General features: G+C 42.7%; 1 protein-coding gene across 1 annotated transcript; it reads right to left on the reverse strand.

Annotated features, from left to right (window-relative positions):
* Positions 1–324: 324 nt before the first annotated feature.
* On the reverse strand, positions 325–9,005 carry SCCPDH (saccharopine dehydrogenase (putative); the record flags this gene model as incomplete). Its single annotated transcript, XM_079532897.1, has 12 exons — positions 325–430; positions 858–939; positions 1,763–1,874; positions 2,368–2,424; positions 2,549–2,668; positions 4,385–4,502; positions 5,013–5,143; positions 5,659–5,708; positions 7,132–7,261; positions 7,729–7,809; positions 8,588–8,700; positions 8,801–9,005. 12 exons carry the CDS (start codon positions 9,003–9,005, stop codon positions 325–327), a joined length of 1,305 nt encoding a protein of 434 aa, XP_079389023.1.
* Positions 9,006–12,560: the final 3,555 nt, after the last annotated feature.

Raw genomic sequence — 12,560 nt, forward strand, 5'->3', positions numbered from 1 at the left:
TTTAAATAGTTGGGGCGAGAAGACTGTGGTTAATTGTGAAGCAGAATGAATTAAGCAGTAACTGAGGATGCTGTTCTGCAACTTAAGGTGAAAGACATTAAACAAAGTTCTAGTACCTAATAAATCACTGATTTTATATGTTCGTGAATTAAGTCAGTATCCTTTATGTGTTTTCTCACATCACAATTTTAAACTCAATTTTCACCTGTTTCTGCTGTAAATAACAGCACAATGCAACTATTTTATGAGGAGGCTTTTACAGCTGAATGAGCTTTATTGGAACGAGGTGCAGGTAAGATGTTAGGTCACACCGCTGTTTTGATCTCAGACTTCTGGCTGGCTAATAACAGAGAACTCAACACCACGTTTGCTGAGGCGATCAATCAGTTTCGTTTTAGAGAAGGCGGCTCCTGGAGAATACACGCCACCTCTGTTAACAACAGTCAAAAGAGAAAAACCATTAGTGGTGAAGTGGCTCAGCAACACCTTTATTTGAAATGTGCTTCCCTATCTAGGAAGGGAAAAGCCCTTTTGTCCAGGAGGGAGTACAGGAGGAATCGGGCAAGCTTGTTATATTTAGAGGTTCATTTACACATCCACCAAACTCACAGAAATTATTCCTTGACTGAACATAGAGAGTCTGGTTCAATGGTGTGGCAAAAACGTTACTACAACTACAACTCATCTTTTCACATTGAAATGCAAAAGAAGAACCATCTCCATTGTCTAGCAAGGATCGTGTTTAATACCACTGCCCTTTGGGTGAGGTGACGAAGCAATCCACAGAGTAATAGACAATCTGTTCTATCAAAGAGAGGAGCTGTAAGGGAAATCAAGCTGTTCTGCAAAGTACTCACTCTTTAGGCAGATGAGCTGAATCCTCCAGAAGAGCAACAGCTGCTTGAACCATTGCAATTGGTGTAGCAACATAGCCAGGCTCTAATGAAAACCAAAAACCAGCATGTTGAAACACTGATTCACATTTCTAATCTCGCTCTTATACATGGAATGCTAAAGATAATCTCTGCCAATCTAAACTGATATCTCTGTTTAAGAACAAGTTTGTTACCTGGTAATCATTCAAAGTAGCTTTGAGAGTCCTGTAGAACTAATGTGGACAAGTACCAGCTTCAGCTACAGGCCTGTGATCACATGAGAACCTTGAGTATCACCTCTGGAGTGCTGGAGGGCTCTACATTTTAGCAAGAGTTCTGCCCATTCTGTGCTTAAATTCAGACCTTTTGATGTAACACTATTTGCAGTCAGCTACATATTTTGTTGTTTAAAGTAATAGTGGTTAGCTAACTCCCTTCTAAATGTACATTGTTGCTGTCTCCAGAACTTCATTTCAGGAATGGCCTGAACACTAACATGTACAGCTAAAAATAACACCATACAACATATGGATTTTAGGTTCACTCACAGGGGACTGGAAAGTCTAATGTCTAGTAAAAATGTCTAGTAACCCAGGTTCTACAAACCACCCTTAAGTCACTCTCCCTTTACTATTCTACTCTGGCAAAAATGAGAATTGGTATGATGACAGGCACAAGAAAAGAGAATGTCAAGCACAAAACACAGTTAGCTTTTTCAAAAAGCAGGTTAAAATGAATGCTGGTATCCAAGATCATATTCTGTAAATACTGCTGACTTAGTGCATGTTGCAAGCGCTTTGCAAGGGCGAAGGGATGGTAGTGGAACCACACACCTTTATCACATGAGGAAATGTGAGCCAAAAGCAGTTAGCTGCTAACATACATACCTGGTCCCTTCACTTGAGTGCAGATCTTTACATTTGGTTTGCCATTCTGCGGATCTTGCCCCTCACTGTAACCCTCACCAAAAAATGTCATTGTGAAGGAGGTTCCATCCATCTGTAGTGAGTAAGGCAAGTGGCAAGTCACCAAAACAGTCGTGCACTTGTATCAAGCAAATAGAAGTAGTAAAGCACTATAATCCACCAAGAGCAGTTACTTTGAGTTATTGTTTAAAAGGTACCATTGCATTTACGTAATTTGGATATTCTGATCACTTCCACTTTATTGGAACAGTTATTGCCCTAAAGTCCATTTATTCTCTCCTTGCTTTCAGGCTTGATTTTGTTGCACTCTATATACTGAGAGCTATTCATGTTAATACATCAGAGCCAGCAATATGATCCACTTTTTCCTTACAAGAGCTCCACCTATTTTGATGTCCCACTGCCAGACATCATGACTTTTTGAATAGTCAAAGCTATCTGAACAGGTATGCACAGTGTGTATTCAGGAAGGATTTGTTTCTTTGAGACTATGTGGTGGATGTCAGTTTACAACTGAACCATTACCACAAATTTCTTATTAGGTGGGATGGAAAGCAGCCAGTTACCTGTTTCTGGGTTGGTCCTTTCTTTGTGAAGCGTCCAGCAGAGAAAAATTCTGGGTACTGCATAATGAGAAGGCAAAGAAAAGCAATTACTAAATAAATAAATAAATAAATAAATAAATAAAAGAGAGCAAAAAGACTCCCACACTTGATTCTTTAATTCTTTTGCACTTTGAAGGCTTACTTTTGTCAGGAGTTTTCTTCCAAAGCTGAATTTCACAAGAAGAAGAAATAAAATGCCAGCAAACATCAGCTTCATAACAGAGCCAAGACCACCTATAGTCACATAAGCACTGTACTGTACCTACAACAGAAATACACCATCAGTGATAGAATTTATATCAGCATTTTTGCATGAATTCCTTTATAAAGATTCAGGATGCAACTTTTTTTATACAACATCTGTTTGAAAAGAACCTTAAACAACTGTCATAATTCTAAATAATCTTCACTTCACAATTCTTTATGAGAAGACACTAAGTACAGATTGGAAAGACTATGGTAAAGAAAAGTGGAAAACTTCAAAGAAAGTTGTCTTCTGCTATCTCACAGAATCACAAGGTTGGAAACGACCTGCAAGATCATCCAGTCCAACCACCCTCCCATTCCTATTAGTACCACAAGCACTAAACCAGATCTCACAGCTCCTCATCCAGGCGCCTCTTGAACACTACCAGGGATGGCGACTCCACCACCTGCCTGGGCAGCCATTCCAGTGCCTGGCCACCTTTCAGGCCTGATCTCCTTTCAGGCTTTCCTGACATCTTCCTTTCAATCCCGTTATGTTTTCATGTAAGAGAACTCAAGGCCCTGTATTGTAATTCTGAATTATTAACAATAAAACTTTTTCATTAATAGCTACAAGCCTATTTTTAGAGTGCAGTGTCTCCTCAGTGATTCTGCACAGCTGCTGGATAGACTGTCAGTGCTGATTTCCTCTGAAGGAACCATAGAAAACAAGAACTAAACATCTTGCACATCAGAAACCCAAGCATCAAAGAAGTCTCCAGGTACAAATAAGAAGGATATAACTTCCTAATGACAATATTTACTATGCTATACCAACCTGGCTACAGTTATGATGTTTTTAAAATCTCTGTTGCTACAACAAAAAGCCTCTGCAGTTACAGAATCAAAAACCTTCATCCTTTCCTAAAATCAAGAAACTGCCCTTTTAAATATTTCTCTGACCCAAAGCTTCCATTCCCTACAAATACCCACCCAGAACTCAGGCAGCATAGAAACTTTAGAAGAGAGTCTTACAACACAAGGACGTGGAGCTGTTGGAGCAGGTCCAAAGGAGGGCCATGAAGACGGTCAGAGGGGCTGGAGCACCTGCCCTACAAGGACAGGCTGCGAGAGCTAGGGCTCTTGAGCCTGGAGAAGAGATGGCTCTAAGGAGACCTTATAGCGGCCTTCCACTATTTGAAGGGGCCTCCAGGAAAGCTGGGGAGGGATTTTTTAGAAGGGCATGTGGTGACAGGACAAGGGGAAATTGTTTTAAACTGGAAGAGGGTAGATTTAGACTAGACATTAGAAAGAAATTCTTTACTGTGAGAACGATGAAACACTGGAACAGGATGCCCAGAGAGACTGTGAGTGCCCACATCCAGAAGGTGGGGCTGGATGGGGCTCTGAGCAACCTGGACTACAGGGAGGTGTCCCTGCCTGTAGCAGGGGAGCTGGAACTAGATGACCTTAAAGGTGCCTTGCAACTCAAACCATTCTAAGATTCTCTGAACTGTTTCATTAACAGCAAAAAGCAGGCTCATCCAGAAGGATGCTGCATAGCATGAGAAAGGGCATCCAGAAGAACCTACACTGCATCAGATCAAGCATTTTGACAGAAAGGTCATCAACAGAACAAGCCTCCTTCTTTACAGAAGGAAAAAATCACTATTATATTATCTAGCTACAGAAACTCTGCTACACAGATCTCCATAAAGCACCATTATTACGTAGAGGAAGGATTTGCTGAAAATTATAATATGCACACAGTGCAAAAATAACAGTCACTTACGGGTGTTTCCTGCAACTGTGAATGCAAATAGCGCTGCGACCGTTTCACAACAGAAACATCAGATCCCATGAATGGAATTGAGTATTGTTTGAACTCCTGACTGTAAAACACAAGTCCTCTGCAAATAGAAAGAACATTCACCAAAACTCTTCAGGTCTTCACCAAACAGAAAGAAACAAACCATACAGTGCTACCATTGCTGACTTTCCCTCAAGCACTTTTACAACATGATCTCTTCACTGAAAGCAAATCAAATCAGTGAATCAGATTTATCCCTGGCTCAACTCATAATTCCTTGAACTACAGCCAGGATGGATTTGATAATCAAAATAAATAAGATTCTCACATCTAATTTTCCTGTTCTGTTGATCACTTCTGAAATGAAAGAAAGAAAGTTGCCACATCTCTACAAGTCTTCCAGAATAAGTTAACTTTGAGACCCAGAAAATGCTAACATGTTCTTTTACAATCAAATATGAATTCAGTACCTTCAGTTCTACCAGACAAACATGTATGCGTGTGCAGATTTTAAAAAAGTCCTAGATGTACCTTTTAACATTTAATAACATGTTAATAATCTATGTGATAAGCAATGGAACTGTTGTTTCACATCGTAAGCTTCTTATACCTTCTTTTAAGTTTCGCACCAACTACTGGAACAGGGGAATATCCGATCTTCTTTCGAAGTGCCTTCAGGTTGTTTTGATCTGCCAGGCCGTAAACAGCTGACTTCCAGGTCCCATCATGTATGCAAGAACCCTGATAAAGGCCAAGGAACAGTAATTAGTTCAGTAAAGGTTTCAGATATTATTTTAATAATGACCTTGGAATCATTAGGTGGTATTAGAAAATTATTACGTGTGTGCATTATGATTACGTGCACTATGAAAACAACCCAAACACAAAAAGACAGCCAAACACTTTGCCATCCTTTTGGCAACACACCTGCATCCATTACAGCTTATTTGTGTACGAATCCTTCCCAAGTCTCTGTGCAAATAAATCAACGACAAATACTACCTACTATTTCTTGAAACTGCGTGGTAGAAGAAATTTTAGGTAGACAGCAAGCCCACTGAAACAAATGTTACAAAAGGGTGCTTCCTTGGGTACTTCTATTAGCTCCTAAAGAATAAAGTTCTTAGACTCCTAAACAGAGAACTGCCATAGCTCACGCCTTGATGTGCACTAATGCAACAAAAGCTATTCATATTAGCTGTGCCAATGTTGCCCCAAATACCCCTGAGTTTCCACAAGGGTATCAACCAACTAACCTCAGGTCCAGATTCTACTGACAGGAAACTTTCGACAGCAGTTAAGGTACCTTTAAGAGAGGAGAAAACAGGAAAGGTAATTACTTGGGACATACAGTCAGGTTTGTTCACACGCCTAGAGCATACTCTGGTAGCCTTAAGTGGTAGGCCAGCAACATCACAAGTTGAAGAGTTACATTGTTTTCTCAAAGTAAAATAAACTAGGATTAGGATGCAAAGCTATTTTAGTTAGCAGATATAAAGTTTCATACATAAAGGACTTCAGTCACTTCACTTCAGACAATTAATATTGTCGTTGGTCATTAAATGCTAGTTGCTTAATCTAGTTAATAAGTTTGTGTAAATAATAAATGAAAAAAGCAAAAGAATATTTTAAAGGCAGAATTAGTTTTCCTCCAAGCTTCGAGATAAAGAATGATGTAGGCTGTGAAAACCTAGATGAACTGATGGGAGTGTGGTAAATGCTACTACAAAAACAAAACAAAAAAGTAAATTTAAAAAAAGAAAAAAAAAAAAATAAAAATCACACAACATATCCTAAACCAAGGGTTTCTTAGTTGTGATAAACAGCAAAACAAAAACTCCACGTTTTGCTTAGCTCTACTTTGCTCACCTCCTTCTGAGGTTGAAAGAGATTATTTAAATCTAACAGGCAACTGGATAGACAGGTGATAAAACCAGAAAGTCAAAACAGGATGAGCTAAAAGACATCTTTATTCAAAAAGCGTCAAATTTATTCACATATCCAATTATAAGACTGTGAGACTCCAGATACTCGTTTCCACGCCTCTTCTCTTTCCCAATCAGGTCCTTCTACAGATTTAGTTTTATTAAAATGAAAGTTGATGATACATTCCAGCATAAAGCATGTAATAGCAATTGCAATAGTAATGAAAGTAGAACATTTGGACACTCCTACTGGCCCTTCCAACTGAAAGTCTGAGCCAATGAACAAAGTATCCTCATTTGGGTTAGGATCAAGTACTGTTTGCATAGAGTTAAATCATCTCACACCTTTTCTCAAACATATTTACTGAGTCCAGGTGCTCTTGACAAAAAGAGATGTTAGCAGTGCTACCTACTTAGGTCCATATGACAACTACTCAGTGCTGGCAGTAGAGAAACTAAACTTAGGAAACCTGATTACTCACAGATTTGCAATCCCTTCCCCACGTGCACTGTGCCTTCCTGCCTCATCCTTACAGCATTCTCACTGCACAAGTGGCAGAGAGCTGAGGATGGTCTATGTGTGGATGCCCACACGCTCGCAGAGCGGCCCAATCCTGATAGCTGAGGCTCCTGTTTTCTCAGTGAGCAACACGACCTTGAATTCTTCCTCTCCCTTATCACTAGTTTTCTTGACTCTAGTGGGAATACGATTTACATTTTATTTTTTATCTATCTACCAAATTTGGTTGCAACCGGTTAATTGGTAAAGGTAGGCAAAAGGCAGATAGGTAGGCAATAAGTCACCTTTCAACTTGTCTCTGGTGTACAGCACTCCCATATCAGCTGGTATGGAGTCAAAGCCACAGCTTCCAATGATATACACTTTCTTCTCTGCAGCTTGTTCATTGTATTTCAGGTACATTCCTTCCAGAAACTAAAACACAACCAGAAAAAAAACTACGTAGAACCCCAAATTTGGCAATACCCAGTATTAACCACCAGCACTTTACTCTCATATCACAGCACCCTACAGACTTCACTTTACTCACAAGTATCTTTACAACAGATGCATGTTATTCCTGTTTTATGGTATGAAAACGTTGCAGCAGTGCAAGAAGAAAATGACTGATCCAAAATTCATGCAGAGAATCTTAAGTAAGATTTAAAGCAGGATTCAAACATTTTGGAATTACTGAGAATAAGGTCCTGAGAAAACTCTTTTCTAACAGCGATTAAACAAATAATACACATAAACATATCCTAAAAAAATCAATGCGCCTTAAAACTGCAGATTGGGAGGCAAAATTCGCCCGCATATTCAGACACAGAAACATGGAACACAACAAACAAATGCTTTACTAGGTCCCTAACGCAGAGTAGCATTTTTCCAAGCTCACATACCTGGGGCTCTCCACTGATGTCAATGCAGCTTGCACCATTTTCCACACAAGCTTTCACTACAGGCTCTCCGAAAAATCTATACTAAAGGAGGGAAAAAAACACCACAGGTAACAAAATAAAGCTCACACAACTCACCCAACTTGTTTTGTCTAAAGTATGTGTACCTACAACAGAAGTAAGCCTCAGGTGTTGATTTTGCTAAGTGAGGCAAATGTAATAATCTTGTCTTGGTAGGGGGGAAGGGGACAGGAAGAGCAGAACAAACTGCATCACTGATAACAGTTATTCCTCCTGAGTTAAGATCACCAGAGCCAACTGCACCTTGCAGTTAGCTAAAAAAAATAAGCACCTTGCAACGCTACCTTGGTTTGTGCTTTCTGCACATCACCTGCGTACTCTGTGGCTAACAGCTTTCACAGAGCCGGCCAATACCTAGCCAGCAGGCTTAGTACTTCGATCTGCTCAGGCCCAGTTGGTGACATTGTCACTCCAAAGTTTAAAGCGGCCAAGAACTTACACCACAACTCTACGTGCTTCTTCTTTTTCCAAAGCCAGGCAGTCTGGTCTGGTGCTTGGTGACCCTGCAGATAGCAGGGGGGTTGAAACCAGATGATCATCGTGGTCCTTTTCAACCCAGGCCAGTCTGCGGTTCTGTGATCCCTCAGCGTTACTTCCAACCCGAACACCACTTACAACACCTAGCATAAACCAGAACTCCTCTCTGGCTTACAAGTGATTTCTTACGGTGCCTTTCAACGATGAAAAGAATAAAATCTAACTCTTCAGCGAGATCTTTCCATGCATTACAACACCCGAAAGGTTGGCGGGTCACCGTCGCACGGCAGATCCCAGCACTCACCGGGCCCACGCAGTTGAGCACTACCCGGGTCTGCTTCGCCATAGCGGCCAGAGAGGCCGGGTCGCCCACATCGCACAGCAGCACGCCGACCTCCGGACCCAGCGCCGCTTTCCCTGCGTACGAAGACCGCCGTCACATCCCCCGCTCGCTGGCCCGGCCGCCGTCCCCAGCCCCGCCCCGCTTCCCCCCGCGCCACACGGCCGCGGTCCGTACCGAGCCGCTCGGCCGCCCGCTCCAGCACCTCCTGCAGCTTGTTCCGGTTGCGCCCGGCCACGGCCCAGCGCAGGGGGCCGCGCAGCTCTCCGCCGCTCGCCGCCCGCGCCACCTCCTCCACCACGAACTGCCCGGTGAAGCCGCTGGCCCCGAACACCACCAGCTCGTAAAGCCGCTCGGGCGCTTCCTCGCTGCCGGCCGCCATGGCGAGGCTATGAGGCGAGACGGGACGCAGCGACGCGCCGCACTGCCGTTCAGCGCCTGGCAGCGGCCGGCACCGCGCGGCCCCGCCCCACGCCCAGCTCGAGGGGCGGCCGTTGGCGCCCGACGGTGTGCTTAGCGGCCCAGCGCCGCTGCCAATAACCGACATGCGCGTTTCAGGTCGGCCCTGCTGATGAACTGAGAGCTGCTGCTGATCAGAAAGGAAAGCGTAATTTCCTACAGGTAAAATGCAGTCGGTTTCCTCACAAGTGACAACAAATAGTTGCCCGGTGAGGCTGCGGATGCTCCCTCCCTGCTTTACCTAAGTCAGCCCTGACAGAGGCCTGCGAGCCTGAGCCCCACAGTGACGGAAGCCTCACACCACTCCCCAGGCCGTGTCCTCCAGCACTGGTGGCTGTATCACTGGGAGCACAAACCTGCATCTCCACGTCCTCTAAGTTCAGCCCCTGCTATGGATGGTGCTGTGTGAAGCCAGGAGTTGGACTCAGTGATCTTTATGGGTCCCTTCCAACTCAGTATATCCAATGATTCCTCTTCCCAGAAGACAGACATTGAGAAAAGATTTCATTCCTGCGCAGTATATAGGAAGAAAATGCTGCTAAGCTGGAAACCTCCATGCTTTTCAGCTTTCCCTAGGTTAAAAGCACTTATTCTTTTCATCTTTCCTCACAGCTTGTTTCACACATCTGCTTTTCTTCTTGTTTTCCCAACTCTCTGCAGCTGGTTTGCCTTTTTCTTGAAACTTGGTGTCCGTTGCTAAGCCCCATGTTAACTTTCCCAGGTCTAAATTGATTAAAAAGGTGATGTGATGTGCCAGAACTGATCACCATCTCCGCATGCCCAAACATTTGCCTTCTCTCTGTGAGTGTCCCACTGCTGGTGCACATTCAGCTCATTGCCATTTTTACCTCCAAGGCTCTTTCTGCTTTATCTTTGTCTTTTCCCATGTTGGATTTGTGGTGAAGGTTGACCTCCTTCCTGAATACATTTTGAACATTCCATCTCCCGAGGCATGGGAGATCCTCACTCCGAGCACTGGCTCCACTCCTCGAGTTGTGCTGATGCTGTAGTTTGTAGGCCTACGCTATCAGCTGTGTCAATGAAACAACTCAGTCTAACAAAAAACAAAGGAGAAGGGAAGGGGAGGACAAAGATGGGTTTTGTGTAAAAAACACAAATTAATCCAGATCATTTTGGTGATCTGATTTACAGAGCAGCATGCAAAACCAGTTTCTTGTTTGAGGTCGCTGAACATCTCACTGGGCGAGCTGGTTTCTCGCTATCATTTCGTCCTTCCTACACATTGGGATAACTTCCAACTGTGCTCTTAATACAGCCTTAATTTTTCTCTCCTTCCAATTCTCAAAATAAAGACTATTTTCTTTGAAGACAATGTCTTCAGTCTTCCACTCTTCCCCTTTGCAAAAGCTTTGAAAATAAGTTGCAACAGTAAGAGACAGAGATTTTTCCCTATCTTGAAGTAAACAGGGCTGGCTAGGACCCTCAGTGAGCTTGCTTCAGCCTTTTGCTCCAGAAACTTGCCTCTCTTTCTTTCTTGCCTTCTCTCTTTTGTCCTTTCCGTCATCCCTCTTTTACATCGCATCTTACCTCTCACCACCAAAAAAAAAAAAAAAAAAAAAAGACCACAACCAAAGCAATTGATAAATCTGCCATTCTGATTGGATCATCTGTGAGGAATCAGGGCTGCTCAAGCTTCCTTGGGCCATATGCAGTTAATAACACCTGCATTGCACTGTTGGGCAGTGGCTTAGCAATGCAGGGTTGTGTGCAGGGCTGAGAATCCTCTCAGGGACTGAAATGTTACACCAGATCAGGTAGAATTACCTTGTTTAGCGAGTCAGAACTCTCAAGATGTCCTCTATTCTTTTGATGTCAGCTCTATTTCTTTAAAACACATCTATTGGAGCAAAACACTTCATGTAAATTGCAGCAAGAAATCAGACTTTTAGAGCTGCAGGGGAACACCTAAAAACCAATGAGAGGGACATCAAAACACAAGGCAAATCTATTATTTTGTTTGAATAAAATTTCATAATGGCAGCTTCAGCTTCTTTTTTTTCTTGACAGAGACGTTTGGCTGGCAAGTGGACGAATCCTTCTGTTTGTAGACAACTGCAGTTTCACTCCAGTACCCTGCCTAAAGAGAAGAACAAAAAGCCATCCCTGACCTTGGAACTGAGAAGTAGGCAGGTAGGTTTCAAAATAGCAAACATCAAGGGAGTGTCAAGGCTCTGATTTTACATGGAAGGCTTATAGCAGTCTTGACTAAAGGCTAAGGTTAACCTGTCTCCCTGGTTAGTGTCACCAACGCAGGATTGCAAAAATGATTCTGTGGGAAAGCTGTGGGAGGGCTTACAGTTTACCTGTGTCCAATAAAAAGACAAGAAATGCCAGATCTGCTGCCAGCTTCTGCTCCCCAAGGGAGGTTCCCACATGGATCAGCTTTAGAAGCTCATAAAAATGAGCTGTTTCTTTTTAAATGTCCCATTTTCAGATTTGAAGGTACTGATTTATTTTTGTTAAATACTCGTGTGCAAAGGGAGATTTAAAGATTTAAGAGTACTTCAGTTAAAGCCTCTTTAAACCAGACTGCTTCAGTCTAAAATAACTTTGGTCGCTAGAGGGCCATGCTCATTTCTTTGGGACCAAGAAGTGCACTTGGGCTCCCATATGAGCTTTATCTTTTCCAGTCCTTTCAGTAAAGAAGGGCATGCCTCCCTCTGCTAGCTTCTCCTGTTCCACCGAGAGCCTGTGGCGGGATTTGAGTCTGCAGGCATTTACAACAGCACTTGAGTTTCTCTTCATTTGGTGCCATCGGTGTCCTGAGAAAATCCTTGCTTTCAATATTTATAAACCCCTCGTACACCAATCCAGGGTTAAATTTCTTCTACTCGGTTGTAAATTCAAGATATGTTTTGTTTATTAGAGTGGAAAATGAAGATGCTGTTCCTTCACTTCAACAATAAGGTAGCAGAAAGGGTGCAATATGCTATCAATTGCACAATGCTATAGGAAGGCAATGCTTTTAATTGTATCGTACCCCAAAGAATAAAACAAGGTCTCTGAGTTGCATCACTACAAAAGTTGCTGCAGGACGCAAGGAATGTGCCGCATGCCATTAGGCAGAGGTGTTGGGAAATAAGGCTATCTAATAATGCATGGATAATTCATTGCAGAGTATGAAAAACTCTGTGGTGAGTCTATGTGGAATAAAAAGGAAAGGCAGGCACCTACCTACCAGCTGCAGTTACTCAGCACTGTAAGCATGTGAGAACAAATGTTCCTGGAACAAAGCCCCCGCCTCTCAGTGCTGCAGTGTGTCTTATCCTGAATGTATGCAGAATATGGCTTTATAATCAGATGTTCCAAAAAGCCATGCAGAGCTTTTGAATATGTGGTAACCCAAACCGTTCAGAGTGGGAGAACAAATGATAGAATCGTAGAATATCTGGAATTGGAAAGGACCCGTAAGGAGCACTGAGTGCAACTCCTGAAAAAAAAAGGAAAACGTGAAATT

Source organism: Tetrao urogallus (assembly GCF_951394365.1).
Source record: "Tetrao urogallus genome assembly, chromosome: 2".
Classification (NCBI taxonomy): domain Eukaryota; kingdom Metazoa; phylum Chordata; class Aves; order Galliformes; family Phasianidae; genus Tetrao; species Tetrao urogallus.